The sequence below is a fragment of the Pteropus medius genome, unplaced genomic scaffold (assembly GCF_902729225.1).
Source record: "Pteropus medius unplaced genomic scaffold, Ma_sr-lr_union100, whole genome shotgun sequence".
Classification (NCBI taxonomy): domain Eukaryota; kingdom Metazoa; phylum Chordata; class Mammalia; order Chiroptera; family Pteropodidae; genus Pteropus; species Pteropus medius.
In genome coordinates, this window is record NW_024351729.1 from 6,178,371 (window position 1) to 6,196,776 (window position 18,406).

The window sequence follows — 18,406 nt, forward strand, 5'->3', positions numbered from 1 at the left end:
AGTACAAAAGTAATAACTGTGTGGAGCTATTTCCATGAATCATCAGAAGAAATATGATATTTATGAAACTGACCTGGCCCTGAATGATATAAGCCTGGAATTCTATTCTTCTCAGATAGATTCAAAGGGCTTTGAATTCCTCCTACCTTTAGTGTCCCAGGGACACTACACTGAATCTGGAGGCCTTCAGGTTTTACATCATAGGTTCTGTTATTTATTTCAGTTTAAGACAAACAAAGCCAAACCCAAAAGGAACCAGAATCCCTGAAAATCACTTCATTTTAATAAACATTCATTGTCTTTGCTGTGCCCAGTACTGTGGTAGCCATTGACAATAAAAGATGAACGAGTATGAGGACCGTCAACATTGCTCCTAATTTTCTGGGGTCCCTCAAGATGTGTCATGTCTAGGTCAGAACATTTATTGCCGGTGTGAGTCCTTCTACAGCTTTCTTTCCTTTGGCACAACAACTGGCAAAGTTTGAAATGGTGGCTGCTCCCCAGGCTGGGCCCAATTTGGAATGTAAAACAAACATTTGTTAGCTTAAGTCACTGAGATGTGTTATTTGCCATTATTGACATGTAACCTAAAGTACATAAAATAACCATTATATAGTTATTCTGATTGATTCACCATCATTACATACTTTTCACTTTGCATTAAAATATTTTTTCCCTATTAAAACAAAACGGAAGGAGAGAGGAAGAGCACATTGAACTTTCCTCAAATACTAGTATACTAGTTCCTTAATACGCCGAGTATAAAATATTTTGGGGTTATATTTCAACCTGAAGAAAAGGAGGTTTTGATGGCTGTGAGAAATTGTGAGGTTCAGAGCACAGAGTACTGCCAAACCAAGCAGGCCTAAGCAGGGGTTCTGGGCAATTAGAGATCATGAGAGAATAAGAAGGTGATACCATGAAAGCAAAGGAGACTAATAAAAGAGGTCGCAGGTTTGTCAGAGACAAACATAAGCTAATTAATAGTTTAGCCTGTGGCTGACCCTACCTTGGAGTTTAACATACAATCAGCAAGACATGTGTTTTTTGCATTTGGCTTTGTGCTGCTAGTATATTTTCACATAAGCCATCGCAAGCTTAGAGACCTGAGATCACACTAACGTGTGTGGAGGTGATGGTAATGAGCTTTCAATTCATATTCCCTAATAAGTCTCTTTGGGGACAATTTAGAGTGGAATAATTCTGTCAGATAAATCATTAGATTAACTGTTGTTCTAAATAGGTATATCTCTTGACCCCCACCCCCACTCCTCCCTCCCTGATTAAAATAAATTAATAGGCCACATCCTGATTCTTTATCCAAAGCACCAGAAATGCTCTTCACTTCGCTAAAGAAAAGAAGCAGAATTTCATTAGGGCAAGAAGTAATGATAATTAGGCGAGGGAATCCATCCAAGCCTCAGGCTTGAAGTAATTCTCTGGGGTTGGACAGCTCTTTAAGCATCGAAGGCTTTAGACTCGTCTTATAATTAATTATGTCCTTTCATCTTCCTCCTCTCTACTCAATGAGACATGTAATATAGTGCCACATTCGAGTGATCTTTGCAAAAAAATATCTACCAAAGTAAATTAAGTGCAAGAAAGATTTCTCTCATTAGTAACTAGCAAACAACCTTTAGAATTATAGGTTTTTCAAGTCTGAATAACATGCACATGACTATTAGGGGCTATAAAAAACACTTATTGCAAACAGGAACATCCCTCTAGACCTCTAAATTTTTATTAAGAAACTATACATAATTTGTTTACATATACATGTTAATTTATGTTTACATATGTATATACACGTAACATATAGTTACACCTGTTTATATACACATGCTTATTCTATTTTGAATATATTTTATATATGTTTATTCAATATGTATACTATTTATAAACATATATTTATATTGCAGTTTATGTATATATATGAACTGGAGTATAAATATCCTTTCTGTGAAATTTGGTTCAGAAAGGATATTTATACTCCAGTTCATACAAAACTGTGGTAAAGATTCTAGTCACAGCCCTATCATTCATTGACAGAGAGAAAGAAGTCATTTAACCTCTGCCTCAATTTACTCAACTGTAAGATGGGGTAATAATAACTATCCTGCCTTCTTCACAAGTGTGTAGGATTCAAATCCAATCAAACAAAGGATATAAATGTGATTTGTAGAAGTAAAAATCACTATAAAAATATAGAATAGAAGTAAGTAAAAGAACACATAAGGGATTATAACTACCATACCTATGTTATAACATGAATGATAGTAATAAAATTGTTTTCTACTTTTGAGGTCTTTGAAGATCTTGGGCCAGAATTCTTATCTAAAGAAGGGTACATAACTTTTGATAAATTGGGTGCTAAGCCCTACTCTAAACCCCGAAGATACTGAAATGAGCACGGCCTGATCACTCAAACGGATGGAGAAGGAAAATTATAGGGGGAGGTGGGAGGAAGAAAGTAGAGTTTGGAAATTGAAGGCAGAAAGTAGAGTTTGGAAACCAAAGGCCACAATGGCAGTACAAATACTGAAATACAGTGATAGAACTAGCAGAGCTAAGGATGAGAGTGGTCCAAGGAGTCGAGAAACACTAAACAGGTGAGATCAGATTGAAAGAATTTAGTCTTCATATAAACTGCCATCGACAGAGGTGTGAGTTAAGAGAAAAAAGTTATTTATTCTGTCTCTGGGGTTCAGTGATTCTAACTGGGTGAGAATCCTTTTCTTTGTTTGAACTGATGTTTTGTTTTGTTTTAATATTCTAGAAAAAGGTGCAATAAAGGGGTGTGATTTTCTACTTGAAATAAAAGTAGATTCGAGAAGGGCAAAATGGGGCTTACTTCAGAGCACAGACTCATGATATTGCACAGAATGGTGTCACCTGTGAAGCTGTCATGTGTGAACACAAGCAGTTAAGTCCAGTTGGCAGTTGGTAATAGTGGACAGAGCCCCTCTGAATGAACTCTAAACAGCACAGGTTTTGTTTTCCTTTGATGTGATTTAAAATAATATCCTTTTCAGTTAGTCTTTCTCTATTCCAAAACTGCTTTTCTCAAACTTCTTGGTTGATTCTTGTCTTCCTAGCAAGAAATAAACACTTGACAGCTGAGTGAGTGATCAACTGAATGATCAACTGAATTTCTCTAGTGAAATTTTGTTAAAATAGCACTCCTTAGAGCTTAATGTGTTTTGTTTGGTTAAGTGTTTGAGATGTTACAAATGAAAAATATTTAAAGGAGTTGAGGAAAATGTTTCTGCCATTTGGCAGCAGAGTAAGAAAATTACGTGTAAACATTCAGTTCTTATCAAACAACCAATGCAAATAATAATCCTTTTTTTCTTTTTGTGGCAGGGTTTTTGTTTTTGTTTTTAGTTTTATGGTGACCATATGTCCTGGATTACTTGACCTGGTGTTGATTTCATCTAATTCTGTTCTGTTCCATAATACAGGTAAGCACATTACTGCTAAATAAAATATATCACTCATATTTAGAAAATCCTTCATTAAGAATAGGTATTCTGAATTTATGCTTGGAAGATATCATCACTGCATCTATAACAAATGTCTCTCATATGTGGGAACAGATGTGATCATCTGTATATATTATTCACTAAACAGAATTTATTATAAACAAAATCAAATAACATTGTTTCCATACCATGTATGCTAGGATGTGGAAATAGTCCTGTCTTACACAGTCTGTTTTTATTTTTATCTTACAGTTTGTCTATATTCTTAATCACAGGGATTTTACATTCTTATCATCGACCTAAACAGTAAAATGGAGAGGAATTTTAATATATTGACCAAACTAACTGTAAATTATCAATTCATTTATTTTGCAATAGCAGGAATCCCTGATTTATAAGAATAAGTTTATGTATTTTGGGACAATATTTTTCTTCGTTAAGTACTAAAGAGTTTTTATGATGGAATTAATGTATTTCTGGAGCTTATTAAAATGACAGTAATAACTATTTGGCATATATGTTGAAAACATTATTCAGTTGCATATAATAAATACATTTATATATGACAATTATTAGACAAACACAGGCATGCCAACTATAAAAGGCATGACACTAATAACTAAATTTTGAGTTATCATGGGAAATGTTTTATCAAGACAATTTTGGAAGAAATCTAATCACAACCAATAGAGGGCAGTAGAATATATCTTAAAGCAACTATAATGCAAAACAGAAAAAAAAACCCAATATTTTATTTCTCCAGTTTTCCTTAATTTTGTTCTTTTCAATAAAGATGATGAGGTAAATTACTGCTACATGAAATCTATTTTTCATGACTAGCTTACAACATAAACTGATATCTTCAAGTCATAAAAAAAGAGAATTAGGAAAGCTTTTAAATTAATATACTCCTTTTGTATGCTGAACATTTTCAGTAATATAAAAAGAGAATCTAGTGAAACAGTTATAGATCATAAACAATTCAAGAAAAAAAGGCTAGATAATAAATCTTAAAATAAGGAAAGTAAATTAAAGTTGGTTTTGTAACATATTCTGCTACTCTAGGAAAAGAAATTCCAGTAAGTAATGCCCTTTACAAAAAATTGGCCAACTTATCCCCATAAATTCATACCTTGAGACCATCAGCGAGAAAAATCCAGCAACTTTAATTCCTGCCATACATAAATCAGGGAAATAAACCTTCTAAAACCCAACGGAATTTAAATCTTATAGATATGCACAGGTGCACAGAATGGATGATCTTTTAAGCCGGTAATGACTACAATTCAAGTAGGAGGAAGAAAACAATTAAAATGCTTTAGAAAGAATATTTTAAAATTAAGATGGGTTGTCCAGCAAAATAAGTTTTAAACTCATGCCCGAGGAAAGAAATGGGAAAACCAAAGAAAACAGGAAAATAAACTAAACAAAAAATGAATAAGCTACTGAGTATTTTTACACAGTTTAAGTAAGTCGGTTGTCATGAGTCCTGATGAATCATGGTTGTGACAAAGGTAGTGAGGTCATTTAATGCAACATCTCTTTATACTAGAGAATCTGCAATTACAGGTCACAGACTACAAATATCAGAATCACTTAAGGGGCCTTAAAAAAAGACAGAATCCTGGGATCCACTCTATACCTAGCGAACCAGAATCTCTAATGTTTGAAAACCAAGAATATCCATTTATTTATAAAAGCCTACCAAGTTTAAAAACCACAGCCTTATACCACAACCCAATGACTAAGAATCCAGCCTTTAATTGAAACTCTACCATGATGAGAAACTTGTATAAAAAAAGGCAGCCCATATAGAGAAGATAGAACTCGGTGCTTAGTGAGGTCATATTGGTAGCTTGAAATTGGCCGTAGTGGGAGTATTAACACTACAGAAATCGGTAATTGCAAATCAGGCCTTCTATTATTTGGTGGGTTCTAGACTAGCAGTGGTAAACTACAGACTGGCTGGCTATGTTTGCAAAGTTTTGTTGGAGTACAGCCAATCTGTTCATTCACATGTTGTCCTTGGCCCGAAAACTGAATATATGTACTCTGGCCCTTTACAGGAAAAGCTTGCTGTCTTTTTCTAGACATAAGGTCTGGACTAAAGAAATTGGTGGAGAAAATAAAGTGCTAAAAATAATATAGATTACACTTCAAACTGTGCTGTTACATTGCAAATAGCACACACATTAAAAAATGAAAAAAATACATGTCTGGTATTCGAAAACTCTTATCTGGCTCAACAAAGAAGTGCTGGCCTCATTGACAGAGAAGTGTAAAGTTCTGACACGTGTCTCCCCTGTTTCACTGTTGTCTTGCTTTGTGAACATAAACAAACAGGAACATTCATATTGGAACTATACTTGTTCATCAGTTACAAATGCAGATTGACTACTGATAAACAGTTTGGCAAAAATCAACAAAAGTATTCAACGTATTTTATAATTTATAAATTATGTGCTTTACATTGGTAAAATATGTATATTTTATACATACACGCACACACACACGCACACACGCACACACTTTTCTTTCAGAGAGCAGATTGGTTAAACATTTACCAGCAAACCACCACCCCCAATCCCAAACACTACAATTCAATCAGTAGCTCTTTATTAAAGTTTTTCTCTCTTATCCCCACATTCTAATCTATTAGCAAAAATTTCAGCTCTCCCTACCAACTATGTCCCATATTCATCCACTTGTCACCATCTCCATTGCCACTGCACTAGTCCAAGCCCTTTGCATGTTTCACTACAGGGTGTTTTCACTTATCTCCTTGATGCCTATTTTCCCTCTAAAACCCATTCTCGACAGCTGGAAGGAGCTTTTAAAAATTGAAACTACATCCCTATAGGAAATCCCTTTAGAATAAATTCCATTTAGAATAAAGCCCAAACCCCTTGCCAAATCATACAAGCCCCGCTTCCTAAAGTCCCGCTCACGCCTTTGACTGTACTGTGTATCACGATAAACTCATTCGTGCCCTCGTACCTTTGCTCTTTTTTCCTTGGCAAGGAAGGTTCTGCTCCCGGATTTTTAACTCACTTGACATTTTACAACAGCTTGAATATATAGCTCCCTTGGAGAGATCTTCCCATCCATCCGATCTAAAGCCAGCACTCCCAGTAACTTATCTGCAAGTCACCCTAGCCCGGTCACCTATACTGTTTCAGTTGCCTCATGCTACATTGCACTATCTGAATTATCTTTTCTTGTTCACTAGTTTGTTATCTTTACTCCATTCTATCTATCTTATTTACCACTCTATCCCCAGAGTCTAGAATGTACCAGGCAATCATAAATGTTTAATAAATATTGGTTGAGCAAATGCATGACAAATGAACAAACATCAAAGGAAAACTTGTGTTATCTGACTGCAAGTCCAAAGCTATTCCCACCACGCCATGACACTTTCTGTTTTAGAGTCACATTTCTCAATGTTAGCCCATTCTTCCGTGCATGACAGCCTACCATATCCTAAAATTGCCCACACACAAGTTTAGATTCATGTAACTTGGCTTCTGCTTACCTTTCCAGGCTCAAATTTGACTTTCACTAATGTCCTATGCTCTCAACACACCAAGAACATCAAACTACTGTACTAAGAATCTAGTTTCAGTACTAAAAAACTACTATATTGAGAATTTAGTAATTATCGAGATAGCCCTACAACTTCATAAATTGAATCCCTTATTTTGCGAATGATGCCCCTTCTACCTAGAATGCACTGGCCCTTCTCATTTCTAGGGCAAGTTCCTATTCAGCCTTTGAAACTTATCTCAAATGCAAACCCTCTACGGCTGCTCCCATGGGCCTTTCCCAGAGTTAATTACTCATTCCAGCAGCGTGTTTTTTTATGGCCTTCCATTTTCATTGCATTCCTAACTCTACTCATTACACCAGAATGTGTTTTCAAGTCTGAGACTCCAAGACCCACAGTTGCTATCATTTTTTTTTATCTCAAGCACTTAGCACAGTGCCTAGGACATAATAAGAAATCAACAAACTGTCGCTAAGTTGAATGCATGGCAAGTCTAATTCCTCTTGCATGAAATCCAACAGCTAGCATGCTATTCACTGTTCACCCTCCTCCCACATCTTCTCTGTTCCAAGCTAAACCTGTAAACCAGAAGATAATGAGCAGTAAAGCCAGATTGATGCTTATACATATAAAGCAAAGCTAATGAAAGAAGACAGAAATATATTAATGTCAATAAACATGTACACACTAATAATCTCACCAACAACTGGTGATAGGACTATGCTGACTTCTACTTTTCCCTGTAGTCTACTTTATTTTTCCTAAGGCATATAATCTATTTCGTTAAATTCAATATGTTCTTCCATTCTTTTAACAGGACTCTAATTCCAGTTTTCCTCTTATTATTCATTAATCATGTATTCTCATTTATTATTTATATGTTATTATTATTAACACTCAGAGTCATCATCAGATTCTGGTCTATCTATTTACCCTCCAAATCTTGACAACGTCTGCCTGTGACTCCTTTAGTGCTTGATCCTTCTCTATTTCCTTATCTCCCAGTCTAGGTTCTTATCAACTCATATCATGATGAACAGATTACATCTAGCTCGACTTCTAAGGCCAGTGTTTCCCTCATTCTAAATCAGTCCATGTGCAGCTACAACCTTCCTCTGATTAATATCTTCAGCAAGCCATTCCCTCAGCCTCAGAGACTTGTGGAGCAATCCCCCTTTGCCCATTGTGTTATACCCAAAATCCTTCCTGAAACACAAAACCTCTTTCTTTGTGTCTCCCTCATACCTAGTCAAATGTAGCGCTGTTTACTCCCACATCAGCATGACTGATCCAACAAGATTAAACCCTTTGTCAAACCAAAGCTCTGGAAGTATTTCTTGTTTCTTCCCTAACAACCAATTTTCCACCAAGTCTTATTGATTCTGCTTTCAAAATATCTCTCAAATCCATGCACTTCTCTCTAGCTGCATATCAACATCATGGTTCCAGTCATCATTGTCTTTCCCCTGGGCCATGGAAAAGCCTTTGTGTTCACTATCTGTTTTCACTCCTGCCTTTCTATAGTTTCGAAATTGGAGCATGTCACACTAAGTGCATAAGGGCTTCCCACTGATCGCAGAATAAAATTCGAATTCCTTGCCATATCCTGCAGCCAGATCCATGATCTGTATCTTGCTGACTTTCCAATCCAGTATCACATCACTGCCTCTTCCTATCACTACACAGCAGTCCCTCTGCTTTTTTCAGATTGTTGGGGTCCCTTCACTTGCTGTTCCAGTTGCTTGGACTGAGCTTCCCTGGGCTTTTCCCATGGCTGATGATTTCTCATCTTTCAGCTTTCAACTCAAAACTATTTCTTCAGAGAGGCATTCTATAACCATCTTTCTAAAGTTACCCTTATTATTTGTCTACCCTAGGGTAAGAAGCTCATCGAATTCCCTATCTACCATAATTTCTAGCATAAATCATGTTTTCAGTAACATTTATTGGATGAGTAAAATAATTCATCATGCATATAGGATACATTTTTTCACTTCTACTTTTGCTCATGTAGGTGCTCCACCTAGAAGGCTCTCTTACTCCATTTTTACCAACCGATGTCTGTTATTTATTTTGTGATCCAACTTAAGATTCACATCATAAAGAAATGCTTTCTAATTTTTCCTATCACACTATAATGTTTTTCTTCACAAAAGTTTTAGCATAAGTTATATAATATTCAAAAAGCCTCTTTTTTTTCCTAGAAACATTTTTGTTAAATGCCATGCTTCATGACCAGAAAACAGGTGTACAACGTTTTTCAGTCATTCCATGGACCTCACATGCCTTAGTGCCTCCAGGAGGTCAATATTTTCTGAGTAAAATAAAAAATTTCCTAGTCCCAGTTGTAATTCCAAAATAATGTGGGAAATGGGCATGTGAGTAGAGTTAGAGAAGCTGGTTGTCATGAGAATTTAATTGGGGGTGTGGGGGTGGGTTGTCAGGGATTTCTTGGTTAAGGAATTAAGATCACGAAAGAGGTAGAATTTTGGCTAAAGGTCAGGACTAGAAGAAATGAAAGCAAATAGGTAAAGGAGAGAGACAAATGATTTCTATTTAGAACACTGATTAAAAATTGGAAGTTTCTTACCATCTTCTGGTTAACAAAAGATTTATTCTTTTAGATGATACTAACATTTTTAGGCAACTACTGAAATCACAGAGGTAGGGCTTCTAAAGAATAGACACATTAGTAAAAGGAGGGAAATGTAAATGTACTTCATCCTAAACAAATCACCATACCTCCCCCACCAAACATAACAAACAAAAAACCTGATCTTCCAAACAAACTTCATGTATCTTTAAAATATTCCTCTCTTTATTGATTTATTTTTCAGATTGCAGCAATGTATTTCTTTTGGAGAACCTGTACCACAATCTCAAAGCCCAATCTGACCACTGCCTGCTGTCAATGCTCAGATATTTAGTTATATTTGTGCTGGCAAAATAGGTGGTCATTAAGAGCATAGACTCTGGAGTCAGTATCTCTGGGATTTTAACCCCAATGATACTATTTAGTAGTTAAATAACCTTGAGAAGGCTATTTAACCTTTCTGGGTCCCAGTTTCTTCATCTAGAAAAACATAGCTTTATTTGATCTAAATGAGTTAAAACATATATAAGTGCTTAACATAGAGCTTGGCACACACAGTGCTCAGTAAACATTCGCTGTTATCATTCTTATTATTATTACATACACAAGGATAATTTCCTTTGGATCTGTTACTTTTCCCATCACATACTTTCCGATTTGGTACTCACAGGGTTAGAATGCAGCACAGTGAAGAACTCTGGGCTGATGAGGAACTTCACAGGGGGAGACTGTAAGAGCAACGTGAGCCTGGATCTGGAGGTAGAGTGGGGCAGGACATTCTCCCGGCGGAAATCTACATGGAGCAGACCACAAGGCTTTCAGGGAGAGCTTTCCATGTGAAAGAAACACACCTATTCACTTCCATCCATGTAGACCTACATCATTTGCTATTATTTTATTCTCCAAATACTTTTTCCTTTGATGTAAATTCATACATAAAACCTGACTGCTCTTAATTACACTAAAATGAAATAGAATATTTCTAGTCACTATTAACATTTTAATGCATCCTTAGATGTTTTAAGTGATCCGATTCAATCTTTTTCCACACTCCCACAGATCCAGAGATTAAAGTAATTTATATTCTCTTTGGTTTTATGATTCTTTTCTTAGTACTAATAAAAAGTCAAAGATTAGAAGAGGTCTCTGGAGAACTCTACTTTTTGAACTGGATTACCAGATCTCATTGAAGATCAAAAGTTCTCTGGAAGAAAAGCCTCATTTCTTGGAAATCCTTACTTGTTTTCTACTTTTATGAGATTACAAAACAAAGCGACCCAAAGGCTCTCTTACCTGCACTGGCTTGGTGAAAGTCAGCTTCCTCCCCTGCCCCATCAATAGCATTGGTATTTTCTTCAGGCCTCTCATTAGTCATGGTTCTGCGGATACTCTGATATCTAAAATCATGAATCTACAGTTATATCACAGTAGCCTCTAAAATGTGGGACTCAACTGCTTCCCTAGAGCCCAGAAGTTTTCGCTATCTTCCTAGCTTCAATCATTTCTTTCCAAACCCTCATTCCTGAACTCCCATCTCTGAACCCCCATTCCCAAACCCTATTCCCAAACCCCATCCCCAAACTCCTCCCTTCCGAATCCCCATCCCCAAACCCCCCACCCCGAACCTCCACCCCAAATCTCCATTCCAAACCCCCATTCCCAGACCTTCTAGGCCATCTGTTTAAGTACATTCCATTCCATTGAATTTCCTCTCTCTATTGTTTGTGGAACATTCATTTAATATTTTTTTTTTAAAGAAATTGTGGCTCTTTACTAAAGAAAATTAAATTCCTCTATTGCTAAAGAAAAAAACAACTTTGTCCTATAGCAATTAGTTCTTGAAAAAGAGCGACAGATTTTAAAAACTTAAGTTGATATAATAAAGATGCATGCTGAATGAAGATTCTAGATATTTAAAATGATATTTGGCTTCAAATTATAAATGTATGTACTCTGTTTTATTAAAGATCAATGCCTTGGGCTGACTAAAGGAGTCATTTTTACTAATTTCCTTTCCAGTTTCCACACCAGCAGTGCAGTATGTGTGTGTATGTGTGTGTGTGTGTGTGTGTGTGTTTATTATTTTTTAACCAAGAGAAGTTCAATGAAGCTTATGAATCAAAAAGAGGGAACGGCTATATCTTAATAACAGGGCTTCCAAAGAGAGACAACCATGTTCTCTACTTTGCACTATGTAAAAATTAGCCCAACCACAAAACAGAACAGCCATAGCAAAAATACCCATCCTCACCTCCGGTTCAGCTGCTCCATTTGCTGTATGGAGTTGGACCTCTGCAGCACCTGCGGGGCGGGGGGAGCTGTGGGCCGCTGCCACGTTGTGGTTCTGTTTACATGATCCACGTAGAAGATCCTGCCGTGGCTGTCGATGCGCGCCTCCCAGTCTAAAGAGTAGTAATGCATCCAGAGGGGTTAGGAGAGGGGCTGAGGCCCTTAACGTGCTTCATTAAGTTCGGCATGTGTTTTCCCTCTCTGACATGCTGTAACGTGGGGCTAATAACATATACCTCACAGCATAACCCAGCATTTCCCCTCAGTCCATACCAGACTTTGTTGTGGCTGGTTAGTAAACACATCCTCTGTGTGTAATGCCAATCCCTTAAATATTCTGAATGTAGAGAATCCTTCCAGATCTGCCCACAATGCTCATCCTTTATATATGAGCACCAGTATTTAAAAAATACAAATAGTATATTATAATTCTTGAGACAGTCCCATCAAAATTGGTATTGATGTTTGTTTTCACTAAAAAATGGATTTTTTCTATTTTTTCCAGTTTAGATGATAGACTCATAATTGGAAACTTGCACATGCACATTTTTATACAATTTTAGTAAATGTAGTCATCAGCAGAAAATAATGCTAGCCTAGTCGTTAAACACTATCATCATCTACACACTTATCTGTACTTCCCCAAAGATGAATACATTTTCAGAGCAAGGGTAATCACTTGCATCTAACCTCAAATAAATACAATGTTTTAAAAGATTATTTAATTTTATGTTTAAGCAATCTCATTGATTAAGTAAACAAATATATATGTGCATGTTTAACAAATCTTTGTAAACAAATATATAAGTGCATATTCAGTAAAAACATCAAGCAGACTGGTCCACAAACCCAGAAGTTTCACCCCTGTGACTTTATAAAAGGCTATGCCACAATAAAGTACACAGAGCATGTGCTAATGCTTTTAAAAGGCAAAAATTTTAAACTTATTGCAGCTGGGAAAGGTAATTTATATAGAAACATATGAAAATAGCAGAGATCTATTCTTTAATCAGAAAAGTTCTTTCTTTTCTTTCCTTCTTACTTTTTTTGTCATACACACCTCTTATTTATTTATTATTGGGGATAACTGGTTAATAAGGTCATATAAGTTTCATGTGTACAATATTATAATACATCATCTGTACATTGCATTGTGAATTCATCATCTGAAGTTTCGTCTCCTTCTGTCACCATACAGTTGAAGAAAGTTCTTATATATTTCTATTTCTATGTAAACTATTTTTTGAAATAAGGGCCTTTCTCCTGAGCAGCTTGATTATTTCAAAATTCTCCATGTGATCACACAGCTTATCAACAGATATCACAGGTCTAATCTTGGAGAACAGGAGGAAGGCATGTTTGCTCCTGACTACCCACAGAGCAAGTATTCTAACGAAGTCTTTGGGTTGGAGAGAACTGCACAGTAGATTCCAGCGAACACCAGATGATCACTGAGAGCTGCCTCAGTAGGGAGTGGAAAGATCTTTTTTTGTTCATCTCAGTACAACGTAATTTACGACAAATGGCAAGAAAGAAAAATTGGGCTGAGGAAAAGCACTACACAATCACAATACAACTCAGTGTCTCTCACACTCCAAGGTAACATAGACTCACAAGGAACCAGCTTGCCAAATTGGAATTTTGGGGGGACAGCTATAATTCCATCAATAGAACATTTCCAAAAGACCTTGTGTTTAGCCTGCCATATGCTGACAAATAGTAACTACATTAAAGTATTTTCAGGAACCATTTTCCAAAACCCTTTGATCTGCTTCTTACACAACTTTCCCATCTCAAAAATTGAAGAACTAATTATTCTCATCTCTTTCCTTTCTCATTAGAGCTAGGATGATTCAAACATATACTACACATCAAATCAAATGTACATGAAAACAAATGGCCATTCCTTCTTCAAGAATTATCACAGTAGCTTCCAACTTTTAAAAAATGTAGAATAGGTCAATTAGGGATATAAACAGAGCAGAAACCAACTAAAGGAAGCAGAAAGAAAGATGTTGCCAAACACCCAAGATAAGGTTATAACTATAATTTGGCTCAATTTTTTGGCAGCTAAGGCAGAAAAGAAAACACATTGTTGCATGCTTTCCATGTGCTGACAAAATAAAGTAAAAAAATTATCTTCGATGATAGAACTTTTTCCTTGAACAAACTAAATGAGAATTAACCTCATGAAATGGGACCTATTTGACAGCCACATGGGTAGCAAAATAGGGGTAGGGTAGAAAATCTCCAAATGTATTCACCACTGTACCCTGCACATAGCAGGTAATGAATGAATAAATAATTTAGATAACATACAGCCATAAAAAAGAATTATTCTTGTATTCACTTTCCACGAAGACCAGGAATAACTTTAATTTGTATTCAAATCAAGGCATTTCTATGAGCAGTGAGGAGAATAAGAAAACAAGTTCCAAGGATTTTCTTTCTAAGAACATAGGACATTGGATGCACATTAAAATTATCCCATCGAATCTCATATCTTAAAATTGAGGTCGTTACTCAAGTTCCCAAAAAGAGAAATGCTATATTGCTGGTTTCAAATGAGCACCTGGCATTGGATTGGTAAAGACTATTAGGCTGTTGACGGATTCATGAAATACGTATCCACTCTTACCCAAGTGGTGAGCAGATGAAGATGTGAACACATCTCTGTGAATGCTGAGGTTGAGAAGAAGGTCAGTGACTAGACAGAATAAATTATGTATCAGGAGAAGCCAGAATTAGACTCTCTACATGACTCAAAAGAGTGAGGGAACTATGAGTGGGGGCTTGAATTTGTTATAATTGGATTTACAAAAGTCAAATACCTGAATTTTATAAATTTATAAACCCACTATATAAAAAATTATAATAACCATGGTATCTTCACCAAAATGATGAGATGTTGAAGTTATAATGAACTAAGGGTACTTTTTTGGGGGGAAGGGGGGACCAGTTTGTGATAGATGCTAGACATCAGTGTTAAAAAGTTTTTTGCTTTTCTCATTTTGACATGAGGAAGTACGATTCCATTTATATAAGTACAAAAGTAAGTGGAACTTATACGTGATTTTGGAGTCAGGATGGTAGGCCTCCTTCAGGAGTGGGGCTTAGTGATTGAAGTGGGGCACAAAGAGACTTCTGGGTGTCAGTGACGTGGTATTGGTTGCATGGGTGTGTTCGGTTCCAGAGAATTCAGCAGGCTGAATGTGCTCTTTTCTATATGTATATTATATTTGAATAAAAAGTTTTTAAAAATTTCAAATAGTTGCAAATTTTGTACCTTAATCTTCAATTTTGAAGGTAGTAACTTTTTAGATTAAAAGTATCCTTTCTGTTTTCAAAACTTTCAAGTTTTAGAAAATAAGAGCCCCTAGCCTTAAACATAATAGAAACTCTAAGATTAATTATATTTTTCAGATTCACTGCCTACTTTCAGGCCTTCATTTCAAAGGATGCCTTAAAAATGAAAGTGCATGACCACGAAAAAAATGATAAACATTCCTCTGTATTTTTCCAGAGCTATCCATAGAAACCCACTACATATACTATGCATTTGTCCTAACAATATGACAACAATTCTGGGGTCCTAGAAGAGTCCACTAATAGTTTATCCTGAATCTATTTCTATTTCTACCCTTTTGAGGAAAAAACATTTATTCAACAATTCCCTATTTTCTCCAGTACAGCAATGGGTTAAGTCGCAATTACATTGGAGTCAATAAGAGAAAGGTAAAATAGTTTTTTAGAAGGAGCTGAGCTGGCCATTCTTTTTTCATTTATCTTAATGCTAAAAAGAAACCAAGATCTGTCATGCTGATGAATTCTGGTAGGCTTCAGCCCTGAACTGCCTCCAGCTGCCAGTGTCATCAATCATCTTAGGATAAGATACAGCAAATTCTTAAAGCACTCAGTGCATATTCAGGTTCAAGCTGCTTCCCTGGAAGGCTCTCAGCAGTGCCATGTTGCTCTCAAGACCTGGAGCTTTCTTATTTTTTATGGATAACTTCGTTTTCAAACAAGTGGTTGAAGTTACACAGCCCACAAGTTCACAACACAAGGTCCTAAAGCAAGAGTAAGATTTTGAGAACCAATTGGTAGATCATCATTACATCTGAGCAATCTTTGTACTAAATCCAAGATAATGTTCCTTAACCCTAAGATAGAAGGAATAAGACTGAAAGAAGCAAACAAACAAAGAAAACTGCTTTATATAAAGAGATCAAATAGGTATTCAGAGATTAGTCATAACACTGCTATGTAGACTATCATATGACCAGCTATAAGAGTAATGTGGCAGAGCGAGGATACCACTGAATCCTCTTAACTAAGTTTGTAATCTTCGGAGAGGAGCATAAGTTTGCTGGATAATTTTTTCACTATATGTTAGCACCCAAGTATTTTATAAGGTGAAAATAAGCTCAAACAATAACAGTGATAATAATCATGAAAAAGAAAAGAATCATGTGGCGGGGGGGCATCAAAGCCAAGGTACAAAAAGCTTCAGCAGCCAGTGCTATGGGTCTGGAGATAGTGACCTATACAGAGAGGAAAGGCAGTTCTGAGTCTGAATCAAATACATATGGGCCATGAGACAGTCGCTCATACTGTCATGTCACTGCAACCACTTCTCTTGAGGAGCAGGGAAGGTCCTGCTGAGTAAACTTAACCCAGAAGAAGAAAAAGAAAGTACTTTTTGAACCTTCCTGGGTCTGACCTCAAAACATTATAGTATATAAAGCTTCAGTAAAACCTCCAAATCCTCTGACTTGAGGAGTTGCTTACACCTAATAGAAAATATAGCACACTATAAGCCACCACTCTGCTAGCTTCAGAATTTACATTCATCTATCCACACATTAGTCCCTTCCCTTCTAATCTTAGATCGGAATGCCTGATAGAGAAGGAATGTCTGAGACTCTGTCTCAACTTTTACTAGTATGGTATCTTAAACAAGTTACCAATTTATCTGAGCTCCAGTTTTTCATCTTTAAAATGGGAAAATCAGATTAGTTAATTTCTACTCACCAATCTATAAATTACAGATAAGACCAGTTTGACCTACCTCACAAAACTTACAAAGAATTTTTTTAAAACAAGGAAAGCATGTAAAAGTGCTTTGTAAACTGTAAAGCACTTTACAAGTTTCAGGTATTATCATTTTAATAGTGTTAAAAGTATAACTGTTAGCCCTAAAATAATTGAGCCAGGTCATTTAAGAGATGAAACAATCCTGTTCATCATTCGCTCCTCAAATTGGATACAAGATTAAATTGCTTTTTTACTTTTGAATAAATCAACTTATTAAAATGAACTACCACTTGTTTATATTTTTAAAATCCCAAAATATATTCTATCTGTGTAACGCAAATATCAGTGTTTAAACAAATGCAATGAAATAGTGGTCATAATTTCATTAAAAAAGTGTCTGTCGTTATTAAATCTATTCTAGAGACCGAAATCATGGTCCAACAAAAATCAGAGCAATTGGATGTGGCCAGGGAGATGTCATCTATCCATACATGGATGAAATACTGTGCCTCTTGTCCAGGCCTCTGTAACTCTTATTTACTGTTAATCCACATATGCATATAATCAAAGCTCTCTCAGAATTCTCTTCTGGTGTTTCTAATTCATTTTTCTCCAATTATATTTAAATATCTTCCAGGAATATGTTTTCCTTTTCTGACTCTAATCTTTTCTCCAAGGGTAAACAATAAGGAAGCTATTTACCTCCTTGATTAAGATGACACAATGGTTAATTCATTTAAAAAAAAAACTGCTTAAAATATGTTTCCTATGATAAACCACCCTCCATTATCCAAATGTATGAACAAGGGGAGGATCTGTGCACAACAGAATTTCGAAAGGATCAAGCCAATATTTTAAATTGTACATAGTATCATTCAGCTTTTTTGTCAGCACTCACCAAAACTAACCAATCAGACTTTTAGCTTTTTAAATGTATATTCCTCCTACCCCTTTATGTCTCACCATTTTTAAAACACAGAGGGCCAACGACATCAGCCTCTTGCCATGATCACATATCAGATGAGTAAGTAAGGAGGGTGAATAAGAAGGGAAAGCAATAAGATAGAAAGGTATATTTTCCAATGTATTCTTAAAAGCAGTATTTACTCAACTTTATCCAAATGCTTTGCTTTCACAAAGCAATATTATTTTCAGGGATTCTAGAAACTTAAATAGAGTTTAAATTATATCCAGAGTATAACTGGCTATGGGCATCACTCAGACCTTTGAATGCAGATGAATAACTATTTCTCAGCATCCCTAATCCTCAACCATCTCTCCTTTAAGTGCTACGTATTTCTTTAAAGTGAAAGAAATGAAATATTTTTCAAATCCCCAGATAATTATCATGCTCCGAATAAATGGTAGGCTAATTTCCAAAATTAATAACACTTCTCTGTATATCCCTAAGAAAAATACCAGAACCTTGTACTTAATTATTTAAAATGTTGTAAGTGAATA

At 35.9% G+C, this 18,406-nt stretch overlaps 1 protein-coding gene across 2 annotated transcripts in view; it reads right to left on the reverse strand.

The window, feature by feature from the left end:
* The window catches only part of HECW2 (HECT, C2 and WW domain containing E3 ubiquitin protein ligase 2), a 318,168-nt gene that overhangs the window by 92,409 nt on the left and 207,353 nt on the right, over positions 1-18,406 (reverse strand). For both annotated transcript variants that reach the window (XM_039844303.1, XM_039844304.1), the window contains 3 exons: positions 11,874-12,024; positions 10,916-11,019; positions 10,291-10,415 (listed from right to left, as the gene is read on the reverse strand). In XM_039844303.1, coding sequence (XP_039700237.1) covers positions 10,291-10,415; positions 10,916-11,019; positions 11,874-12,024 — 380 coding nt within the window. The remainder of the gene's footprint in view (positions 1-10,290; positions 10,416-10,915; positions 11,020-11,873; positions 12,025-18,406) is intronic.